The following is a 25870-nucleotide window of genomic DNA, read 5'->3' as shown; positions in this document are numbered from 1 at the left end:
CCTAAACTTAGTCCTTAAATCGATTTTGGTTTTAACTCGATTAACGTGAGAATCTGGTTGAAAATATAAGATTGGGAAAGCTTCTTCGAAAAAAGGTAATGCGTTACTTTTTGTAAAAATCTCGTTATCGTTACATTGAAGGCAACTACTCGTTACTTTTTTTGTAATGCTAAAGTAAAATATTGGATTTTGAAGATTAGATTTTATATTAATTTAAAGATCCACATTAAAACTTAAAATTCTACACTATGTAACAAATTCTTCTTTACATATGTTAAATTAAATTTATCTAATAATTTTTAGAATTTTTTTTATTAATATCTTTATTTTTTTAGTATATTTATCTTTACACAAATTTATATTGCAATTTACAAACACGCAAATTTTATTGACAATTTTTATTAAATGTTTTTTAAATATAAACGATATTCTAATATGACTGGAGAGTGTATCAATGTACTTAACGAAAAAAACTGTACTGGTCGAAAACAGATCTTTGTGCTCAATAACTATTGAGCCTTCTTTAAAATTGTTTTTAAACATTACTGTCGTTATTAATAAATTTTAATATTCTGTACTAAAAACCAGCAGTTCACGTTACATATACCATAATATTTCAGAATTGACAATAATAACAATGACTATCGGAATGCAAAGTTGAAAATATGGAGTGCAAATTATTTTTTAATATTTAATTTAATTTAAGTACAAAATAAATAAAATTTATTAATTTAAATAAAGAAATAAATAAAATTTATAATTGCATTTATATTGCACGCAACCATTGATCTGACATATCGATTGTATTTGCGCATTGAAGAGGTGTGCAAATTTATTGAGCACAATATAGGTACAAATATAATAGAGAACTAAAATAACGATGAAAGTAATGACTGAATTCATTATCGTTACCTTCAAAATGTAGTGGTACCGTCATTATAGACAGAGAAAAGTAACGATTGCTACCAGAGTTGGATATTATTAAGTTGAAAAGTTAATAACTTTTAACTTGACTTGGTTGGTTTTAAATTATTTAATTTTTAACTTTAATTAATTATTTTTTTTTAATACATAAAACTTAATCAACTTTTTCCTAAATTAAAAATTTATTTATGTAAAAAGAAATAATTATAAAAAAATACATTTTTAAATAGAAAATAATATTTCTTTAATTTTCATATATTTAATTTATAAATAAACTATTTTTTTGATTTATATTATAACTGTTTTGAAAAATTTTACTTTAAAAAGTTATAATTTTCTAATTTAATATAATGGTTATTAAAATTAACTTTTAATTTATAACGTAATTAATTTTAACTTTTAACTAAGTTAGCTCTTGTTCATGTAACTTTTAATGCAACTAAATAAATTTAGTAGACTATTAAGTTTAACTTAATTTAATTAGAAAGGAATATTAATTTATTTATCCAACCTTAATTATTACTAAAAACAAATAACGAGTAACAGCATTACAAATAACGCATTTTTCGTGATTTTTAAAATATACAGGGTATTTCAGAAATAGTTGGCCAAACTTTAAGAGCATATTCCACTCATTGTAAGAATAAAAAAAGTCATATAAACATGGGTTTGAAAATGTTTCCTTTCCAAGTTATAAACATTTTTTGATTTTACAGAAATTGCTGGAATAATTTCCTTTTGCATCAATGCATGCTTCGCATTGACGTCGCATGGATTGTCGAAAACGTTCCAAATTTCTCGGAGTATTTCGTATTTTTTCACACAGCAATAATACAATTTCAAAGTACTTCTACAGTAGCAACAGAAGTATCATACATGAGAGTCTTAAGATGCCCCCATAGGTAAAAATTCAAAGGGTTTAAATCGGGAAAACATGCAAGCCAAGCAATGGGTCCTCCTTTACCAATTCATGTATTGATGTAATTATTATTCAGGAACTCTCGAGCAATGCGGTTGAAATGTGCTAGAGCTCCATCATACATAAACCAAATTTGATTGCGTATCTGTAGTGGAATGTCTTCTAATAATATAGGGAGTTGCGTTTCCAAAAATTGTCTATAGTTGTTATTATTAAGTGTAGGTGAAAAAAATCGGTCCAAAAAAAAAATTTCGGAAGGAAATCATTTCCAACAATTTCCGTAAAATCAATAAAAAAATGTTTATAACTTGGAAAGGAAGCATTTTCAAACCCATGTTTATATAACTTTTTTTTATTCTTGCAATGAGTGGAACATGCTCTTAAAGTTTGGCCAACTATTTCTAAAACACCTTGTATAGGAGAAGAGGGTATTATGACTACTGTCGTCAATATGGCTACCCCAATTATCTCTGTTATTAGGTGATGTATTTTAACAAGTGCTTATAAAGTTATTTGTTTAGTAGCCCGCCGTTTTTTAATAATGCTCATATGTAAACATTTTTAATTCTTAATTACACATACTTTTTCATTATTCTTAAACTTGAGTGTATTATTACACGAATGTATGTACATACACTCGAGTGTTTTTTGTTATTTAAACTTTTACTTTTCATTCGACTGTACACATTTCGAGTTATACAAAATTAAAACAATAACATGTGGAATTTTATTAATATGGTTTTTTAAGCGAAATTTTTATATCGAAATATTTCTTCGATAAATCGGTTGTTATTCTAGAGTGCTGTGTCTAGAAACATTAGAGACATTATTTTATGCTTGTTGTTTAATGTTAAACAGGAATGATAATGATATTTTTAATGAAATTTTTAATGTTTTTCTAAAGTTTCTGAACGCAAGAAAATTGTAAATCAAGAAAATTCCAAACAATAGAAAATGAAAAATATATAATTTTGTAACAAGATAAGTACTGTGTTTCTTTTAAACTAAACTAATTTTTAAAAATTATTTTTATGGATAGCCATTTTTACGAAAGCCAATACAACCATTTTTTTTCTTCCGCCGATTAGATTTTCATAAATCACGTTCAAAATAATAAATATTTTATTAATTTGAGTCCAGAATCTGTCAAACAACACTTTGACGAATGTAATCGTTCAAGTTTCAATAGAAAATATTAATTATAAATAAAGTTATTCAATAAAATGAAAATGGGTGTCATATTACTCTCTTCTTCTCTATTAAATTGTTATTACTCATACTACCTTTAAAAAGATTTTGTTTTTTGATTTTGTTTTAGCTTCGGTTAACCAAATCTTCGTAGACCAAAGTATATTTTGCAGATTGTCTGTTATAATCTTCGCTTTTCTCTCAAACATGAATTTCAATTTTTACTTTTGACTATAGGTGATAAAATTGATTTCATCATTTTATTTGAATTATTCATGCTTAAATTATATAGTTACAATCTCAAATTTAATTTTATTATTTAATTTCATATTTAATATTAAAATAAAAATATGTAAATGAATATTAATTTTATAATATAATAATATGTATAAAGAAAGAAAGAAATATTAATTGTTATCTTTAAAATTACCCAAATATTTTCCAGATAAATTTACAAACAGTTTCTGGAAGCCGAAGCTAATATTTCCGCCAACTCGAATTGCCAATCCCCAAATTTTCTCAGTGGTTGGTTTCCAATATTTCTCTTTGGATTAAAAAAAAATATTCCACACAAAAGTTAAAAAGAAATTGCCGAACGAAATTGTGATTGAAAAAAATGTGATACATCTCTAAAATGGAACATGAAGCAAAAAAGAATTTTAATATATCTTTGTGTAAATATAAATATAAAAAATTCAACGTTTTAAATTTTTTATTAGAGGAAACAGATGTACGTTCAAAAAAAAAGAAGGAAAAAGAATTTTGAAGAAATTGTAAAATTATACATTCTCAAAGATTATACAAAATTTAGAGTTTTGCATATCGCATTATTATCAGTGCCTCACCCCTAATTCACTCGGATTAATGAGATCAATGAGATTAAAAAGAAAGAAGAAGGAAGTTTAAGAGGAATTAATTTTACGGATCAAGATGAGTAAGTTCGCGAAATGTGAGTGCTCATCGATTCTTCCAGCGAGTGCACAAATGAATATGAATGAGTAAGAAGGATAATTGCGAGGCCCGTTTGGCGATCTCAAGGCTGAATTCCCACGTCATTCTGCAAATTGACGTACCCTCATCGATTCCCTCAAATACCTCTATCTCCAGCGGGATGTCAACTATGCGAATTACACCGGAGTTTGCGGACGGCCGCGCACGTTCCGCGTCGTTCTGCCGGCACGAGTTCCGGTTAGTTCCAACGCGATTTGATTATCATTCCGCCCCGAAAGCGACGACGGCGATAAGCTTCGTCGCAAACGTACACGCGCGAGAACGAGGAATTTCCACGGATTTTCCTCCGGAAAGCGGGACCGGGGGTGGCTCGGGGAGGGGGAGGGGGATTGCATTACGAGCGGATTGCCGGTCGATGAGGGAAAGGGGGCTTTCATATCCCGGCTTTGGCCGTAGTCTGATATTGATACGCGAGCGAGTGAGCGATCGTCGCCGACGCGCGAACGTAGCACGCGCGCGGTAATGCCGGCGGATCGACGGGATTCGTGAAGCCGCGCGATATCGCAATGCGCCCCGCTTTGAAGTCGAGAAGCGGCCGGAGCGGAGTGCGCTCAGCCCTTCCGCAGCGATACCGCGTCTGAATAGGGGAACGTAAACACGCAAATTCTGATATCCCTCTGCAAGGACGAGGCCGAGCCCGGGACGGGGCAGGAGTTTCTAGATCTCTCAAATGTCACGGACTCCACGCGCGGAGAAAACAATGCTTTTCGCATCGGAGTTAAAGAACTTGAAAAGTCAATACGATTCAGAAATGACGAGCGTTGAAGACAGAGTGCGGCTCAAAAATACAACTAAACTTATTCACGAGTCGTGAAATTAGAAACTCACGTTACATAAAAAATTATTTAATAAATGCTTAATAAATGTTAGTGGAGGAAAGATGGGGATTGTGGAATACCACTTCGTTTTTTGATAATATATAACTCAATAAATATCGATACAATTCTAACCAATACCAATTTATTAGCTATAGAGTTCTATCTATTCTGTACGTAGAAGTTCATCGGATATGTGGAACGAACGTAATTCACAATTTACCGAAGAGAGAAAAAAGGATGCGTTTGTGAAATAGCAAGGGAATCGTGGAATTCTAACTAATGTCATGAGATGAAAGATACTTTTATATTTATAGAAAAAGGTTTTACGGATAGTAAAATAATCGTATTTAAACAAATTTTTTTAAATAATTTTCTAGCTTAACAAAAATTTTAAATAAAATTTAAAACTTTTTAAAATATAATTTCTTTGCTTCTAATAAACATTATACGACGTCTATAATGAAATTATAAAGTTATAGAGATGCACATAAAGGACGACCATATTTCTACATATAACGTGACTTTATTTATCGAATTCATACACACATTATGACAAACATTAAAATCAATAATATTATTTGAAATTTACATTCACGGCCTTCAACTTACAATTAGACTAAAATAAAAAGAAATTAATATTCATCAATATTCAGAAATTCAACTTTTATAAATATACAGCGAACACTAATGATCAGTAACTACCGTAACGAAGTAATTTTAACGGTAGCTCTTAGAATTAAATGCAAATTATAGATATCATGATATTCTACTACGCCAGATATATTATATTCCACGACCTCCGTTCTTCCTCTACTATTATTAAATTAATTATCAATATTTAGTATCGTAAGGTTATTATTGTTTAATTTAAGTATAACTATGTTTCAACATCAAAAATTTATTCGACACAAAATTTAATAAATTTAAAAAGATACACAGAACAAAATTTAGTATCAAATCAACAATTCATTGTTTCATATATAAGCAAGAATGTAAAATCTTGGAAAAATTTATAATCACAGACATCATTTGCTTATATAAAGAGAAAAATTGTCTTCATGTAAGCAAATTATGTGTATTTAAGATTATAAATCCTTCCAAGAAGATTTATATTCCTGCTTATATATGAAACAATAAATTGTTGATTTAATATTAATTTGTTTTTTTTTATGTATCTCTATATAAAATCACACAAGAAATATCAGCACAAAATGATTTATCTATGATGTGACAAATAAAACTCATCTTTAATTAATTGTTTTCACACATCGATCTATATTTTTCTATTATTATTTAATTTTTTCGGCGGATGATTTCACACAGTAAGAATAAAGTTTATAGACAATATAAAAAATTTTTCGTAATTTTATACAATAATGTACGTATATTCAACATGTAATTTAAATGCATTTTAATATAAATAAAACAAGATAAAAAGTTACGTAATCATAATTAATTATATAATATAGTAAAAGAGTTATATTAAAACTTGATTAAAAATTAATTTAAAAAGGTATTGAATCAGTTACATGCAATCACGTTTACAGAATTTAGCAGAAGTCGAATGAAAATTTTTAACAAAACATGAGATAACAGATTGACAATGGAAATTAAACAGATCTGCTGAGTGCAATTAGAAGTAGACCTGCTGTTTCATGGTCGTTTAAATGATGTATTGATTAACAACGCTATTTAAAATCTTAATTAATGAAGAATTGAGAACGTTAATATACTTTGTATCAATTTTTATAATATTCATACATTTTGTTTAAATAAGCAAACAATAAATAAAGAGTTTGTTGTTTAAATAAATAAATATTGCTAAATATTGTTTTCTCTTTTTCTTTTTCTTTTTTAACATTTAATTTTATAACTATATAAGAATTAAAATTATAGCTTCAGAATTATATATCGTAAAACAAATTAAATTCATATTAATTATATTAATCTAATATCTGAAATTTTGTAGATAATTACCGATACACGTTCAGTATAAACATTTGACAAGGGAAAGCAACCAATTATTTTTCCTTCTAATTTTAATAAACTTGTTGAATGTGTTAAAATACAATGTATACGATATAACTACGCGTTTCACTTTGTTTTGATGTTACAACTTCTCGTTCGAATAAAAGAGAATATACTGGTTCATAACCGGTTTTTTTAAAGATGATAATGAAACTTGCGCAATATCAGAGAGAACAGGATGACTATAAATAGGAAGAGACGCCCAGCAAAGAAGTTTATTTTGTGAAAGGATAAAGTGCGTGCTAAAGATCCAGACTGCAGTAAGTAAATTCGTAAAAAAAATCAAAAAATAAAACAAAGAAAATTCATTATAAACAAACAAATAGAAGAATGAAACAAAAATTGCTTAAAGTTCCTTCAAGTCGTTTTTTTTTCTATTTTATAAAAAAGCTAAATTAAAAAATTAAAAACATGACTTAAAAATATCCAAAGGGTATTTAAGCTTTTGAAAAAATATTAATATACAGTGTTTAACAAACTTCAGAAAAAAAAATATAAGAGACTCATATCCCACATAGCACATTTATTCGAGAGACGTCATTAAAATGAAACGAGCAGGGAACGTACGTATATGTAAACGACGTACGCTCCTTAGTGGTATATAATATATGTGATCGAACATACGATTCAATTACGTCTTAAAAATAAAATAATATGTAAATAGTGTATGTAATTAATTTGAAAATTTTTAGGTAACGTGAAAAAAATTCAGATTTTCGCAGCACGATGAAAACGTTCCTTAAACTTTTGTTGGCAATCGTGTTAACGATGATCACGGTGATATCATTAGGAAAATGTACTACGACCACAACTGCACGTACTAGCACAGAAGAAGATTTAAATCAGCTCGTTTACCCAGCCTTCTTCATAGACACTCCTATGAAATCTCCTTGTCCACAAGGACAAAGGAAAGATGCTCGTGGGATATGTCGGGAACTGTTATAACAGAGGCATGCAGGTAATTATTAATTTAATATTTCAAACCCAATTTCAAACAGAGAGGTGGTATAAAACTTCAAATATAATCGCACCAACATTTTCGATAATATAATGCAAAGCTGCGAAAGCAGATAAATTATCAATGCGAATATTGTTCCAGCTGTTAGAGAATTTCAATGACAAAAGTTATTAAACGTAGAAATGCTAAAGTGTAATTTTAATATAAAGCTATTTAAACTGTAATATTAATATAGCTGTTAAACGCAAATGTTTACGTTCTTTCTGCTTTATTTTATATCCAATTTATTATTTTAAGTGTTACATATCTAGAATATGTAATAAATAAATGTGAATTTCGATATATAACTCTGAGAACAATTTTTGAAAATCGATGTATCATCAGAAATTTTAATATGAAAACGTGTATCATCAGAAATTTAAGATTTTTTTTACATTCACGCGTTATATTATATATACATATATCACTGTTGAAAATCAGCAGCAGAATTTAATGTATAATATAAAAGAAGCAGGTACATTAAAAAAATTTCATGTAAATTTAATGTGCACTAAATTTCATGCACATGCTTTGTTACAGGTACATTAAATTTTTAATATACATTAAATTTAATATATATTAAATTTAATGTGTAACTTAAAAATACATTAAATTTTATGGCATTTTTAACAATGTAGATATAAAAGTCGCCAATATCGACATCGATTTCCTATAGAAATATGATCTATCTAATTAATTAAACAAGTAAAAATTCATTCAAATATCCTTAGTTTTTTTCTATATAATTTGCTAAAAACAAATTTTTAAAAAGCGAGAATAAAAATTACACGACTTTCTTTTGCAAATTATATAATTTAAACAATAGGAAGTATATTATTGATGATATTAAATCATATTATTTAAATTTGTAATTTCCTAAACTATTTTATTTATAATCTTCTTCTCTCTCTATTTCTTTCAAATAAATGTACTTAGTTTTAAACATAAAGTTAAAATATAGCGTAAATCGGCACACCCATCGATAAGACAAGATTGTAAAAATCATATAGACTAGAATAAAAAAACCTAGCGTTCTACCTATTAAATTAATAACCTAACTTAATGTTTATATATTATCAAGCTATAGAATGCGTTTTGCAAAACAATAAAATTTACCGTTTTACATTGAAATAAAAAGCTTTTAGAAATCCTTATATACCTCAATTTATAAACATTTTGTACACATAATTTTGTACACTTATATAAAACAAAACAAAAAAAATCTAACATTATTGCCTATTATGTCGGTTTTCGGATTTATTTTTTTTTTTTAAGCTTATTTTTGCTTACTTAGGAAAAATTAAATTATTGCAAAATTTTGATGTATTATAAAAACCCTTACATGATCTGATAAAAGGTATTTATACAGCACAAAAGTTTGCAGCAATACTCCTGCAACGTTTATAATGTAATGTTCAGAAACATTGCAAAAACTTTTTTGCAATATTACTTTAGCAATGTTACAGTCGTGTTTTAAAAATATTGTAAAAAATAATATGCTTTTTATGACTTCATCAACGTGCTATTATATGAACGCAGCAAAGTTCCACTTTTCGTAATTAAGAAGTCACACAATGTAGAATAAAAAGCCCAATCATCTTAAGGTTTTTCACTTGCATTCTAATGAAACGATTCCTTGACGGGACGAGTACAAAATTGAGTTTGAAGCTAAATGTAAATGAGATGTATTTTGACAGCAAAATTTTTGATATTTTTGTGTAAAAATTAATTCATATATATAAACATATTTCCAGAAGTTATGTGCCAAAACGTTAATATAATAGTATTTGAAATATTATCAGAAGCATCAAAATTAACATATCGGCTCGTATTCAGAACGCGATTATAAAAATATTAGCGCGCTTCTTCATTATTCTATTTTTCATTAAAACTTGAAACAAGAATAGAACGACAAAAAAACGCTGTTCAAAAGCGCGTCTGAATACGGTCTATTATATTGTAATATTGCTGCATTGCAATGTTTTTAAAGGAGGACATTTTATCGTTGCTGCAACGTTGCAGTAACATGTAACGTTTTTGCAATGTTGCAAAAAAATATTTCTTTATATTATTAGATTATTGCAAGCTTTTTGTGTTCAATGGCCATTTTTTAGTTTATATTTATGCTCTCAAAATTTTATTTTTAGTTTTTGTTTAAGAAATATGACCCAAAAGCAAAGTGATATGTCGATATCGGTGATCTTTCTCTATTTACTTCGTTATATTGACTTTTTATGTTTTTTTTACAGATTCAAGATTATTGACAACTCTTATAAATTTAAAACTCGCTATGATAATCCACGTACGTACGCTAAACTAAATTTAAGAGTATAATGAACTAAACAAACTAACACAATAAATTATATTAGAAAGACAAAATATCAGTTTTTATAATAATACCAGATGTTATATTATATAAGTTATATAAATCTTTTATGTTATAATTAATAAATTAACTTATTTTTCTAATCCAATCCTTTTTAAAAGTCATTTTTTCTTTAATATCTTTAATTAGTTTTACAAAACTTTTCATAATAAAAAAGAAATTAAGCTTCGAAGACATATATTCTAAAATGTACGAAAATTAGTATTAACTACGTTTAACCTTTGACTTTATCAATTATAATATTTTTCAATTTTCGTTCATTCAAAAAAGAGTATATTGATTCACAACCAGTTTCTCTTACAGAATAATTTTTAAAAAATTTTTAATTATTACTGAAGAAAATATTCATGACGAGGATACAATTTGCGTCAAAGAAAATTTTTCACATAGCGCAGATTTTCGCGGAAAATTTTCAAAAAGATTTCAATGTTCCATGTGTAACAAAATTCAAGAGGATTTTATAAAATCTCAAGTAAAATGTTACAACAAAAGTGTTTCTAAAATTTATCACATAGGGTAGACTAAGGCAAATCGGATCATTATAAGCTTTAAGACAGTTATCACTATAGTTTTTAATTTTATATTTATAACTAGCATGATAAAATAGTATAAAATAAAGTAACTAACTATGATAACTGTCGGAAAGTTTATAATAATCCGATTCGCCAATAAAGGTAAAAACATTTATTAAAGTAGAGCAAAAAGTCATCATGACAAAAGACATCGAAATAACGTCACAATAGTTTCAAAATGATTATTAAAAGTCACTTTTCAATCATTACGATTTATTTTTATGTTACTTTAACATTGTTGTGACTTATTTTATTTGGATACGGCTTGTGACAATATCAGATCAAGAAATTGTATATATGTAAGAAATATAATCATATGTGTTTTATACAATTGAATAATTACGTTTTCTTTAACTTTTCATTTTTTCAATTTAGAAAAGTTTGAGTTCTTCAAAGAAAAGTTGATAAATGTTATCCAAATATGAATTTCAGATTTTTATTTTATGTAGAAAAGTACAAGTGCAAAAATGCAAATATTATATAATTGTCCATATGTATAAACGTATATTTATATATTTATACAAGATAATTTTTAAGTTAGTGTAAAAAAATTTAAAGGCTTGAAACAAAATTTTTATATATAATTATAATATGTATAAAATATATTCGTATATATAAATATATATAATTGTACATATATTGTATAATCATATATAATTATATATAAAATTTTTTCTTGAGTCATATGTCCATATAAAATTATAGACATTTAAACATATATGGACTAATTTGATGTATAGTTATATGTAATTATATATAAAAAATTGTTCCCGTGCGGATATTTCTTATTTTATAAAAAAAAGTCCTCTAAACACATGTCCTAAAGTACTTCATTTCCAAATACAGGTATCAAAGTTGAAAAAAGAAATATGAAAACTTTGAAAATCTAGAAAACGCTTAGAGATATTTTGATCAAATTTGGTGTGCTTACACGTGATACTAAGAACCATTTTCCAGCACCTATAAAACATTTTAGATCCATTAGAGGCGTTCGTATGGGTAATCATATTATGTTTTTAAAATTAAAAAATGGTACGTCACTATTTTTTTTCCAAGAAAAAAGGAAAAAGAGGCAACTTTTGTTCAGTTTCAGTTTGAGATTAAAAAAAAAATTGCAAGAAAAACAATGACGTTAGTCACATCAACATTGTTATAACTACTGATAGAAAATGTCGTATAAACGTTAGTTAAATTTGGTCTTAATTATACCGTCAAATTGGATTTAACTTTATACGAGATTTTACATTAGTAGTTATAACTACGTATGTTACTAAACCCGATTAACGGACGACGTATAAATGTAATCTATGTATCATTTCAAATGTGCCATATGTAGTGACGTAATTTGCATAACGTAAATTACATGACTATATATAGCCTGTTATATATAATTATATATAAAATGTCTCATATAACAATTCTTGCTTGCAAATGTCGCGCATTACGCATATAAATTTTGTAAAATTCTGCACGAGTTTTATCCGCAGAACATATTTCGTTATTCATATTGTATGCAAGTGGCTACCCAGAAAAATTTCGCGCGTAAATACCCAGCGCAAAAACGGTTCATATTGCGCAAGCAAAACCTTGTCCCAAGTCGATGTCATATAAATACCAAGTGGCTAGCAAAATAGTGGCTAGCAAAATGTTTTCTGGGGTAGGGAATTCTATATTATATCAATATACACATTTTATATATCACATTCAAACGAGTAATAAGAAGCTGATCCATATATGTGAAAATCAGTAAAAATTCTAATTTGATGTTCACATTTTAAAAATGAAAAAAAATATATACATTTATCTTTTTGATAAATCTATTGATCTAGCACGGATATGTATCCGTCATCAAGTGTTCATGGATTATTATGAAGTGTCAGTTCCAGTACGATCACAGAAATCAAGCAACGTTGATGAAGGTCCTGGCTTGGATAGGTGACTGCTAGATGTGAGTATGGCTTGGAAAGGATGACGTTTGAAAATACGGTGAATTCTTTTTTTTTGAGTACTTTTTTCTTCATAACTTTGTCGTGTATTCTGGAATGCTAATCGATCAAATTTAATTTATTTGTTACGTATATATTTGGTCAATAATAACGTTAGACGAATTTAAACGATATTATATGTGATATTTCGATGTTACTTTTACGAACTTAATAGTGAGAAATTTATGACAAATCGACATATTTCATCATATTTACTACGTATCTTGTACAAAAAAGACATATCGTCTGAAAATATTTGTATTACTTATCTGTATAAAAAAAAGAGGATGCAATTGTTCAAAATTACGTAAAAATAAAACGCAAAGAAGAGCTAGCATATTTTTTTTGGAGCGGACACTGTAGACACAAATAAAATTATTATCAATCAAAATGTAAAATAATTTCAAAGTATACTCGCACAAATAGAATTTCCCTAATGACATTATAAAAGATGATGCAACAAAATCATGGAAATAATTTTTCTTTTCAATTATCGACATATTTGCATTCGAAAAACTTTCAAACAGCTCTTCGTAAAAACATTTTATTATAACTTTTTTACAATCATTTAAATGAAATAAATTTAAATATCATTTTCAAAGTACTTTAAATTTATTAAGAGAAATAAAGTTAAAATAATATTTTAAAAATATTTAAATTGATTATATTCAGATGATTGCGGTCAGCAATATTTTAAAAGAGACTATTTATTTAGGTCGATTATGATCAATTTAGGTTAATAACTTTTTAGTAATATTTTAGAGAGATTGCAAATGTTTTCAGTAACTCTTCAGTAACTTTGTTACAAAGTTTCAAGTGCAAAAATCGCTGACATTTTATTATTCCAGAGCTACCTCAGAAATGCTGCATACATATTTCGCAACTTTTACGAAATGTTTCACTTTTTATTTCAAATATCTCTGAGATATCTTTGAAAAATTTTGATGCTGTCCGAGTTGCTTCCAAATGCATCAGCAAACTTATTAGCACGTACAAAAGTTTGTACCTTATTGAATTTTTAAACAGGTATTCTATTGAATCACCACCCAATCTATCAATGTGTTTCCTGTAGTGTGAAACCAGCATTGCCAAACTCATCATGTTCGCCATTATAGTATATAACTATATCATCTGTTAATAATCTATCGTTATAACGTAACTGCATTATAACCGAAATCTCTGGGTATTAATTGTCATCCCCAAATAATAATTGATAGACGTCACGTTTCGGTCCGCTTATTAATTGCGTTACGTAGCGGTCGACATGTCGGCGCGCGGAAAAGATTTAACTTTTTTTTTGTATCAAAATTTGAAACGAAAGAGAAAGAGAGAGAGAGAGACGCAGTACTATAAAAGTAGAACTTTTTTGAATTTTTAATTTTTGAGTTTTAGAAAGTCAAAAACTTCTGGAATATTAATATTGTGCATTGAGAATCTTCAAGCATCTTTTGAAATTTTTATATGCTACCATTCCTATTTGGATCCTCTTATATTTTCAAATCTACGGACTTGATTTACACTCGTCCTTCAAAATCCATCGCGTGAAAAATTTTCTTATCTCCATTGTCTTAGATTCCTTTAAAAATTCGATGCATCTTTCAGTGACGCATTTGCGATGTAAATGCAATGGTAAGAAACAAATAAGTCTCCTGACAAAGACTATCATCTTGATGTGAGAATTGTGAAAGAAAAATAGCGGGATAATCCATCCATTTGTCTTCCTTAGCTACCATATAATGGAGAGCTACTTATTTCCCTTTCGCGGTCAGATCAAGGATTCACAACCGCGAATCTGTAAAAGTGATAGTCGGCTCGAATCGCGGATTTCGTTTCGTATTCTGAAAAGCACTTCATAAGCGATATTTCGGCAAACGCTATTGATCGTCTAAAAGCGGTTTGAATTATTCACAAATCGGAGAGCACCTAAAAATCTAATATTCTAAAAATTGAGATAGAAAAATGCTCTCATAAAAATGTAAAGATCTGAACATGAAAATACCTAAAAATCAAGAGGTTTAAAATGTTAAAAATATGGCAAAATCTAAGAATTTTTCAATGCTATAAACAAATGATGAAGAGGAAATTAATATTCGCTGTATAATTCACATTCATTGCTTTAAAATTCAGGAAACATTTTAAAACAGTTTTATTTAATTAACACAAAGATAAACATGGAAGGTAATTTGTGTATGTTCCTGCATGAAAATAATTGGATATAAGTATCAGTAACATATTGTATTGTAAAGGGTTCTTCAGCTATTATGTCGAATAAAAGAAATTGTATAAAGGGTCGTAAATAAAGTAGCGGCATTTACTTTTATCGTTGCTCATCAACTTTTCAAAATAACTTCAATGTATTTTTACAATCCATATGTTATATTTCAATTGATACAATATAGGCCATAGAATAATTAATCATTGACCTTCAAACAAGCATTGACTCCATTTCGTTCTTGATATACTGTTTCACAGTTTAGAACATTTCGACCTATTTTTAACAAATGCAATTCACGATATATTACGATTTTTTTTTATATTTGAATCAAACTTTCTTCTCTCTTCTCTATACACAATTAGTTTTTATAATATTTACACATTAATAGCTTAGTACAACCAGGGTTAGAAAGTAACGCCGTTGTCATTACTGTTACCTTTTTATAACAATCATTATTTTTCTGCCTGTAATGCTAATGGTAAGCTCGTTACATCTTTACAGTAATGGTAACGAATTTTATTTCTTCTTTATAAATGTATAAATCACTACAAATTTTATATGCATGCCACTCTTAAAAAAAGTCATCAAAATTTCGTGAAAATGCAACAAAAAAAGCAAGGAATTATTACTTTTAAAGATAAGGAGTTACTTTTTACAAAAGTCACGGTAATAATAACGCGTTACTTTTATAAAGTAACATTTCCAACCCCGAGTATAATTCTGTGTGAACTCAGAACGAACATGGATAAGTGGGAACTGATCTGCCCTTTGAAGAATTTATAGAATTGACTTCTCCTCAGGAAAACTTTATAGGAAAAGCAAATTACCACATAAATTAGCGTAGCGTACTGCAGTCTTTGGCGTATCTCTCTTTTATTATCCAACTTTATGTCTATATTTGTACATTTCTTCTAAAAAGAAATGCGCAAAGACATGCAAAATAAAGTAAGACTTCAAAGACTTTAAAGATAGATCAATACTTTTTTTTATATGCGTTCTGAACACACGCGTTAATTTATAAAAATATCCTAATTTTATTGTGTAGACACAAAATTCATACTGCGCTTGAAAGCGCATGATTCTCTTCTCGCTTATCATTTTCATATTATTAATCAGATTTAATGAGCTTATATAGAATTAGAAGTTTAGAGAGTTGCGTATAAATATCACATGAAAAGATTGCGTTTTGACCGACCATTTAAACACACAAATCGTAGAATAAAATATCGGACAAAATCGAGCCCGAAATTCATTGAAAAATACATATCTACTATTCAATTCCCATTTTTCCATGCATAGATGACACATTTTCTTGATTAGTTAACCATTTTCAACGTGGGTCAACGTTCACGTGAGAATAAAATCTTTTTTTATACCTGAATTTTTGTTATTATTTCCAACAATCACATATATATCGTATATACATATATATCAATGTTTATATTAATATATATCAGAAATTGACACAAATTGCACATTTCAGTCGATTTTTAGCTTGACACTTTTCCTTTATATCACTACTATGCGCAAATGCCGATTAATACTAAGACTGCGTGCAGATTGATGAGGTAAGGGGAATAGCGCTAGTTGAAAATCAGTTAAAATGTGCAATTCGTGCCGAGCTCTAATATATACATATATGTATATATATCTCAACTATTTGTAAAAACAGATAATTCATCACCATGAATTGTTGATATATTTTGGAACAATTATGACAAAATTAATAGCAGGTATCTATTATTCAATCCAGATATGCCTGATACTCTGTATATAGATACTTATTCATCTCGTATTTAATCAAGTGACACAGCAACTTTGTTTTAAATGCTCTGTTTGCTGTTTTTCCTTTCTCACCCACCTTCTTTCTTCATTTTATACTGTATTTGTAACAATTATAATGTATTTTCGTACATAAATTTATTAATTACATATAGAAAATTAAATTATAGAGAAAAGTTTACAACGCGAAGGCACATCTGGATCAAATGTATACGTATTATATCATGATAATACTCATTTCTCCGATTATAATGATCTATAACCTATAGAAGTGAAACTCGACAACTGCACCTGAATAAAGAGGCTATTACAATATTATACGACGTGTATTTATAAAATATATGGAATAAATTATAGATTTCGTTACAAAAATTAGTTAATATGCACAAAACACCTGACGAAACAACAGTGTACCTTTAGTTCGTATTGTTCCCTCTCCCATTTTTATGTTTATCATGGAGATCAACAGAGTAATGGACTGACTAAAATCACTACATGTCAAGAAAAATATACGATCCTTACAAGTATCGCAATGCAGTGGCAATATACATGTATCATTGTTTGCGAAAATAGTGCGTGTGATCTTAAATAATTCTAGGAAAAGGCAACGTGTACACATTATACATAGATTCAATAAGATTCTGCTAGATGGAAGAAAATGGCTTAATATGTTCAGCCCATTACTATTTTTATGTAACACTTTTTATAGACTTTTATCATCATTAAACAGAGCTAATCTGGATAGAAGACTCTGTTTCATTATGTGATCTTAAATTAATAGAATTTTCAATATTATTACCATCGGTAATGTCACTACTTAACGCGAGTCTCTCACTGTCGATCAATGCTACATTTGGATCTATTATAATCGCATTATTTTCTACATTATTTTTCTTTCGGATCGCACATCCGTTAACATTTCCGTCGATTTCCCCTTGTTGTTCATTATTTATCATTGATAAATTGCCTTTAATAGTCTCCTTCGACGTCGCTTGAGAACCGATCTTTTTCTCCTTCTCGGATGATGCAACGTGAGCATTTTTTATTAATTTCCCTTCTTTCTCTTTAGGTTTCTTTCCGAGCACGGGAAAATTCGCAATCTTCGAAGCAGTCTTTTGATCCTTTGATTGTCTCATGGAACCAATACGGTTCGGCTCTGCTGTGTCTGGTTCTTCCATAATGGACACCAGGTTACTTTTGCCCTCTCCAGTAGTTTCATCTTTTACAACTTGTATTGGTATGTCATCTGAAGGCAGAAGAAAATGTTTTTTTGTATTATAAGAAAAACTAATCGTAATTGAAGTTGACAATAATAAAAGCAATATTAAAGTTAATAAGCATCTTGAGGCAAGAAAATATATATATGTATATACTATTATGTAATGTATATACATATATATTACATAATAATTTATTTAAATTACACATATGAAAAAATGTGTATGCCATAAATACAATTTGTTTATATTCGCCTAGAATAGAAACAAGTAAAATTGAACATTTAAATAGCATATCAATTGCACCGTGCATTTGCAATAGAGGAAAATAATTTATTTAGTTTTAACAAAGAACAAAAAAAGATATTTTGCAAAATATATAAACAAGTATCACACATTTATTTTCTTTTTTTATTAATTATATATTGATAATATACAGATATATTATAAATAAGTGGACTTTGAAACATTTAAGGAGCATGTAGGATATGTGTCGAGAATATTAAAAATAATATATAGCATTACAGCTAGAGAATAAACAGTGCAGAAATTGTATAAAAAAAAGGAAAGAAAGGAACAGATTGCAAGTAAAAGTAATGTTCAGACAAGAACAGTGAGAAACAGATAAAATAGTAGGAAAGGAACATCGAATACATTTTCTAATCGAGCAATATACTTGAAAGTCTTGGTGCGGGAAGATAAAAGTGCCATGTCGACATGCATGTTTTCCAGTCATGCGCTGGTTTCTGTTTAGATTTTGTTTTATGCGTATGTCTCATTATAGCTGGGAGTGGTATTTCTGAAAGGAATACATCCACGATCACATGAATTATTATAAGTTAACAACTCATTCCTGCGTGTGTGCGCTAGTGTATACCAAATGAAAATATAAAATCGTAAAATTTGATGAGAAGAATCATAGAGCGTGATGAGATTTACGCCATCCTACAGTGTTGTAACTGGAGTGATAATACCATGTGTTTGACGACAGTGCGGCAGTGGCATAATATTGCATTGATCTACTGTTGCCTTCTGTATATACATTTTCCACCGAATCACGAATGAACTCTCCCAGAGCTTGTTCCTCTAACAAGCTATACAGATGCGCGTTAGCGGCTGACAACCTGTCGTCGGAAAAAGTGGAGTCGCACATTACACTACTATCTTTTCTAGTTTTTTGACTGATATCGTTATTGTCGACAGTCATTTTCTTTGACTGTTGATCTTTGCTCTTTTTGGGAGAGGACTTTATCGGCGAACTTTGGCTGTTGCTGCATATACTTCCACGTCTCGAATTTTCCAATGAAGAGGAAGGCTGCGCTTTCCCTACGCTCGTATCCCTCCTATCGACTGTATTTGGAAGTGAGTGCTTCCAATGCCATGGCCGACGTTTGTGGCTGCCAGATACTGCCGGTCGCTGTTGCTTCTCGGCTTGACAATTGCTCAATTCGACCGCAAATAACTTCTCATCCAGATCGTCTAATGACATAGGCGCGCAATCCACATTTGTTTGGACTTTTTATGTTACTCTTTAACTTATTACATATAATTTAAAATTTTATAACGTGCGAATTCGGTTCTCAACATATTTTATTATTTGTAACAACTTATTATATATGTATTTTATGAGTTACTAAGGAAATCAAACAGATGAGGGGGAAAACATGAATAGTACATCGCACGTGATTTTCCCGGTAATGTGTGCATTTACTGTATCAATATCTGCTTGTTGAGCAACTATTCATTCATGGAACAAAAAAACAACGTTTTCAAATCAGCAATATAATTTCATAAAACTTAGAGGGATGTCACATGCAAGCTTGGACCTAAAAGTACTCGACACATTCATGTCCATGCATATATATCCGCTTGTGTATTATTTATGTTTGTTGTACACATCTGGATTAAGTAAAGAGGTAACTAATACTCAAACACACAATTAAAATTTTATTTATACATGTTAGTTATCTTAATGGAAAACACAGCTGTGATGTTAATATTATTAGTATTTTAGCACCTTTATTCACCAGAAATATTCGCCAATGTACAAATTTGTGTAAAACACAATAATTATATTCAATTTTGAGCATAATTTCAAGAAAATTATATGACATGAATTTTTTTTCATCAATAACAAATAAAGTATTATTATGTTTACATAATAAATTTATATATAATTTTAAATGTAAAATTATTCATGTATTTTCTCAAAATAATTACAATCTAAATTCATTGTCATTCCTGTGGCTAAATTTACTTTTTAGTACATGTCGTCGTACAAAGATCAATAATTTATAATAAATATAAACACAATATAGAAACATACCTGGTAATTTCTTAGTACGGAAGGAAGCATTTGTGATCATAGATTTTGATACAGTTGGTGTAGTAGTCGCTGGGGACAACGCAACACTAATTCCCATTGGTCCATCGCTTGGCTGACCTGAATAAACAACCAAAGGGGTTATTAAATATCTTTATGAAATACACAATGTTTACTTTACAAGTTAAATGTTTCCACATTTAACTTGCAAAGGAAAGACCAGAACTGGAAACGCACTCTTAAAATGAGGTTTATTACAAAATATAGTCTTTTGTATCCATTTCAAAAATATCAATTCCTAGTTGTAGACGCTTTAGTTTTTTCAAAAGTTAACAATATAAAAATTTTGGAATTATTAAACCAATAAAATATTTAGCAGGATGAAGGAAAAAAAGATATCTAAAACTACTTTAGGGTTTTTAACATGAATACAAAGAATCTTTTGCAGTGTCATAATTTAAAGTGCTTCCACTTGGTCCTCTCCCTGTTAGTTAAATAGATAAAATATGCATTGTTCCTACCAGAGTTGGAAAAGTTACTTTGTAAAAGTAATTAGTTACTGTTACAAATTATTGACTTTAAAAAGTAACGCGTTACAGTTACTCAAAAAGTAACGAGAAGTTACTTTTCAATTACTTTTCTGTTTTTTTCTTGTAATATTTTAAAGTATTGCTAATTGAAGTATTAGACTCTTATATTTCTAACATTATTCAATTATTTTATTTATAATAAAACATGTCAAATTTAGAGACGCTATTGTTTGAAATTCAATGAGAAACAAAGATAAAATAAAATTATTTCTGTATTGATTTGTATCATTTGCTGAAAAGTACTTTACGTAAGGTATCTGTAATTGTATAAAATGCAACTCCGCCCGTTCCTGTCAACACACACCATCATGGTAACATGTCTATATTAATTATTTATATGTATACATAGAAAATATGTGAACTGCATTCTAAATTCAAATTTCTCTCAAAGATATGAACTTAGATCCAAAAGCATTCTAAGTAACATCAATATCATAAGAATTATTTAAAAAAAAAAAAAAGATTAGTTTATGTTTACAAATTATAAAATTTTATTTACAAAAATAAAACAAAATAATACAGCACGCAGTGATAGGCAACATACGAAATAGAACAAATACAGCACAAAAAAAAGACCATTGCATGTATATGGTTCTGTAATAATGCCACAAAAAAGAAATACAATTTTAAAATTTTAATAAAATAGATAGTTTCCGAATGCAACCTAATTGACAAATAAGTTTGAAATATATAAAGTAATTATAAAAGTTGTACATGGAAAAAAATAACAAAGTTAAATAATGGTTACAAAAAAACTGAAGGAATAACGAAGTTACAGTAACAAATTACTTTCCATCCCTGGTTCCTACAGCGACAATTACCTGGCGCTCCAGAACTGGCAGAATTGCGTATAGCGTTGGTCACTAACATTACATTTGTATATATATCATAACATGCTCTGTTATGTATATCCTCTATTGCTTGATTTGCGACATACCAGCATTCGTTATACCTACAAATAAAGATATCAGATTTATATATGAAGAAATGTTTATCCATATAAAAAAAATGCAATGCTAGCAAATTAGTCCAAATGCTATACTTTGCTGATATGTGTTAAAATATGTAATAAGAAAGATATAGAAAACAGACGAAAATGCTGTTAAATTTGCAAAATGCATTACATACATGGCAAAATATACAGCATGCAAGAATTCCAAGAGAAATTGGCTGGATACTGGTATACGTGGTAAAAGCCTTGGAACAAAGCTAGACTCACTGCCATATGAGGAACGTTGATGATGTCCTGGTTTCATAAATCCTTGAGTAACAAGTCTACAACAAAAATAAAATTGCATTGTAATTAAAAATAAAAACAATAGCTTTTCATACAGTTAAAGATTACTGTACTACTAAAACTTACTTTGTTGCAACCTTGCACAACTGTTCTAGAGCAAATTTATTTATATATCCAAGCTGCTGATTGTAAATAAAAAGTAGAGCTGTCATAACTTTCAATCTATTTTGCGCATTCAATGTTTCTACTTGTTGTAATGGACCCCAGCTCACAAGTTTCGAATTGCACTCTTCAAAGCGACGTACTGCGCTTTCTGTTAGTGAGGCTGGTGCTAGACTAGCAGGCTGTATCAAAAAATATATTACATTACATAATTATGGAATCTAATAAATCTATAGCAATAATGTACACATAAAATAATCAAGAAATTGTAATATTTTTTTCTTAGTAAAATTCTATAAAATAAATACTTTTTTCTACAATAAATATTTCTGTAACAAATGTACAAGGTGTCTATAAACTCTGTTCTCATTCCTTATATTCGGAAACAGTTCAAAGTTGTGAAAAATCACAATTATGTTAAAAAGTTACTCTTTTAAAAAGATTGAAGAGATAGAGTAACCCCTCGAAGTAATCGAAGTATACATTTCACAATTTTTCATAATTTTGAATCATTTTCAAAATATAAGGGTGAGGGGGAGAACTTTATAAATACCTTGTGTAAATACTGTGCTTAATCACAAATTACAAGTGTATCTTTCATGGTTACCCTCCCTTTATGACAGGTAAAAAAACAAGACTACTTTTACAAATATTTTTTTTCTTTAACTATGCAATAGATTAATAAATTTAAGTTTTGTACTTTCATTTATTTATCTCCAACAACGTGTAAAATAAAAATTATTAAAAAATATTAATTTACTTAAAAAATATAAAATAATTACACTTTTGAAAAAACTGTAAATATGATATTTGAAAAATTGTTGAACTGATTGATTTTTATATATCGTTATGTCTGTCTAGGATATGAATCTCAATTTAAAAAAAAAACCTATAAGTTTAAAGTTAAGTTTAAAAAACCCTTTAGTTTAAAAAACCTATAAGTTTAAAGAAATATAGTTGACTAATTAAAACTAATTGATAAATCATTAATGATTCTAATTTACAATTCTTCCACAATACACCCTATATTTAACTATTTATATTATAAATACCTTATTAATCATAACTAACATCAAAAATTCCTTTTGAAGATTGAAAATCATAATACTTAATTTTGATTACAATAAAACTTCTTCAACATGTCATGTATTGTAGTTATATACTATTATATAATAAAATATATAAATATTGTAGTTACATACTATTATTATATAATAAAATATATAAAAATAGCTCTCTTTTGCAACTTTAGCTGCAAATTTTTAAAAATTGTGATAAAGCAATTTAGAAACCAAATTCGTATTCAGTGTCCAAAAGCTACAGAAAATGACTAGTATCATTCTAGTATTATTTTTTTGTTGCAATATGTCATTTCTATCACCTCCAGATCTGTACATAAATATAAATAAGTAGACAAACGTACCTCATGATATATAGACAGCATAGCAAGAGACGGTAATCTAAATGAGATCGCTTTTTGTTGTCCTGATTTATCGACGACTTCTAGATTATATAATCCAATTAATAGAGTCTCAAGAGAGCGACAACTCTGAAAATTAGATATTAACAGATGTACTTTGAATCTGCCATAATAATTGTCAAGAATTCTTTTCTTTGGGGAAGTTTTAATAAAATAAAATATTAATTTAAACTCATACAATGACTTTGTAATTCTATTACCATGTAAGTTACAAGTCTTTTGCATTATATAATTCTAACTTACATATCAATTATATACCATGACAGTGTAAAACATGATTGACAAACGATAAGATAATAAGTCAAAGAATGCATTATTATCTACAATACTGCATTCTCTCTTATTTATTAATATCAACAATAAAAGTGTAATTTTACCTTAATATCACCATGTGCAGCAGAATTTAGATAAATATATATTAGAGTTGGTAAAAATTGCAGAGTGAACCTTTGTAACTCTATTTCCCGAGACCGATAAAAGTTATACAACTGGTTGCATACTTCATCCATTAACTGTAACAATAATTTAAGATTTAAAAAGATACTGCATTATCAATTTAATATATTGTAATATTTCTCTCTATATTCCAGTTTAATTTAAAATATAACAGTTTATGTTTCAAATTTGAAAGTAATTGTATAATTTAAAGAAAGTAAAGAATATATATAAAATCACATAAAAAAATATTAAGATCCTGCTCTGATGGTTTTTTGACCCTTTCCTCCATTTAATTGCATTAAACAAAATATGTTTAACTTTAAACACATTGTACATGATAACAGCAAGCATCTTTTTTTACAAGTATTTGAAATCACTGATACATTCTTACATTCTTTACAAATAATGTTAATTAATTACAAATCTTTAATTTAACTGATATGTGCATATCACCATAATTATATTTTTTCCTATCATTGCGTCAATGATTATAGATATTTTTCTAACACACTATCTCATGACTCATCCAAGCCTGTCAATGTAGCGATAAAAAGTGATGTCAAACAAAATTATTCTTCCAGGAAATAGAAGGCAATGTAACCACTAGAGTTTCGCAAAAATGCAGGATATTCCTTAGGAGTTTATATTATACCTCGCTGTACTTGGTGCGCTCCTCCAAGAGCATGTAAAGCGCCCGCACGATCTCGTTGTCCTCCACGAGCGTTCTGGCAAACATGTGCAGTTCTGACGGCGCGACATCCTTGCAGTCCGCCAGCCACTCGTTTATCAGACTCTCCGTCATTTTCGGCCGAACGTCCTTCGCCTTCGTCAACAAATCGGAAGATTAGTTAATTAATTAGTACCCGTCCCTCTAATGTAACGCGGAGACGATGCAACCATATTCAAAATATAAAAGAGGAATCGAAAAACTAGTAACGCGTAACACAAAATCTAATGATTACATCAGCGATCCTGCAAAAGTTCCTGTAACGGACAAACACGTACCAGCAGTGTTAGTGTGGATACTTTAGAATCGTTAGCAGTCAGCGTGCAATTAGTGGAGAGGATGCGGATGGCTGCACGCTGGTTGCGAAAAATTCAAAACTAACATCGCTAACACATATGTACACGGCTTCAAACGGACTTAAAACAAATCAAAAGGACCTTACCGACACTTCGGAGTCTCGGCTTCGACTAGTTCGACTGCGACTCGTTGATCGTCACGGAGATCATCACACAGGCTTAACGTGGGATAATCGCGCGGCCACGCGCGGTGCATCGAGGAGAAGACGAATCGTCGCCAGTCCGTGCTCAGAGTTCGGCTTACATGCCGCGAGCTCCCGTCCCGTTCGTGTCGTCGACGTCTTGACGTGTCTCGTGGTCTCGACGTCTGATTCTGGAGCGCGAGAAGTCGACGCGACCGCCGAGGTTATCGACAGTCACTGTCGTTGGCAGCCACTGGCAGTGGCGACCACACTTGCCGCATTAATTCTCGTCCAATAGCGTTACACTCTGAAAATTATCGCACAAACGAGTGAACACACTGAACACCCAACATGGGCAATCGGCAGCGATGACAGCAAACCGTGACACTTCGT

At 29.1% G+C, this 25870-nt stretch overlaps 1 protein-coding gene and 1 long non-coding RNA gene across 4 annotated transcripts; one reads left to right on the top strand and one right to left on the bottom strand.

Moving 5' to 3' along the window:
- Window positions 1-6884: 6884 nt before the first annotated feature.
- On the top strand, window positions 6885-10350 carry LOC105200594. Its single transcript, XR_850984.3, has 3 exons — window positions 6885-7148; window positions 7581-7846; window positions 10135-10350. It is a non-coding gene; the product is annotated as an uncharacterized LOC105200594 (long non-coding RNA).
- A 4788-nt stretch (window positions 10351-15138) lies between these two features.
- LOC105200596 (hyccin) lies at window positions 15139-25669 on the bottom strand. Of its 3 annotated transcripts, none has more exons than XM_039454742.1 (10): window positions 25442-25669; window positions 24925-25095; window positions 24212-24346; window positions 23778-23903; window positions 22319-22536; window positions 22084-22230; window positions 21777-21907; window positions 20369-20485; window positions 19085-19521; window positions 17864-18071 (listed from the first exon to the last, which is right to left on the bottom strand). In XM_039454742.1, exons 2-10 carry the CDS (start codon window positions 25072-25074, stop codon window positions 18048-18050), a joined length of 1485 nt encoding a protein of 494 aa, XP_039310676.1. In that variant the 5' UTR covers window positions 25075-25095; window positions 25442-25669; the 3' UTR covers window positions 17864-18047. The 3 variants fall into 3 exon arrangements, with proteins under 3 accessions (XP_011166531.1, XP_039310676.1, XP_039310675.1); XM_039454741.1 differs by having other exon boundaries at window positions 17935-18071; window positions 19017-19521; XM_011168229.3 differs by lacking the exon at window positions 19085-19521 and having other exon boundaries at window positions 15139-18071.
- Between the last annotated feature and the right edge of the window lie 201 nt (window positions 25670-25870).

This window comes from Solenopsis invicta, chromosome 11 (assembly GCF_016802725.1).
Source record: "Solenopsis invicta isolate M01_SB chromosome 11, UNIL_Sinv_3.0, whole genome shotgun sequence".
Classification (NCBI taxonomy): domain Eukaryota; kingdom Metazoa; phylum Arthropoda; class Insecta; order Hymenoptera; family Formicidae; genus Solenopsis; species Solenopsis invicta.
This window is presented reverse-complemented; position numbering and strand designations above follow the sequence as displayed.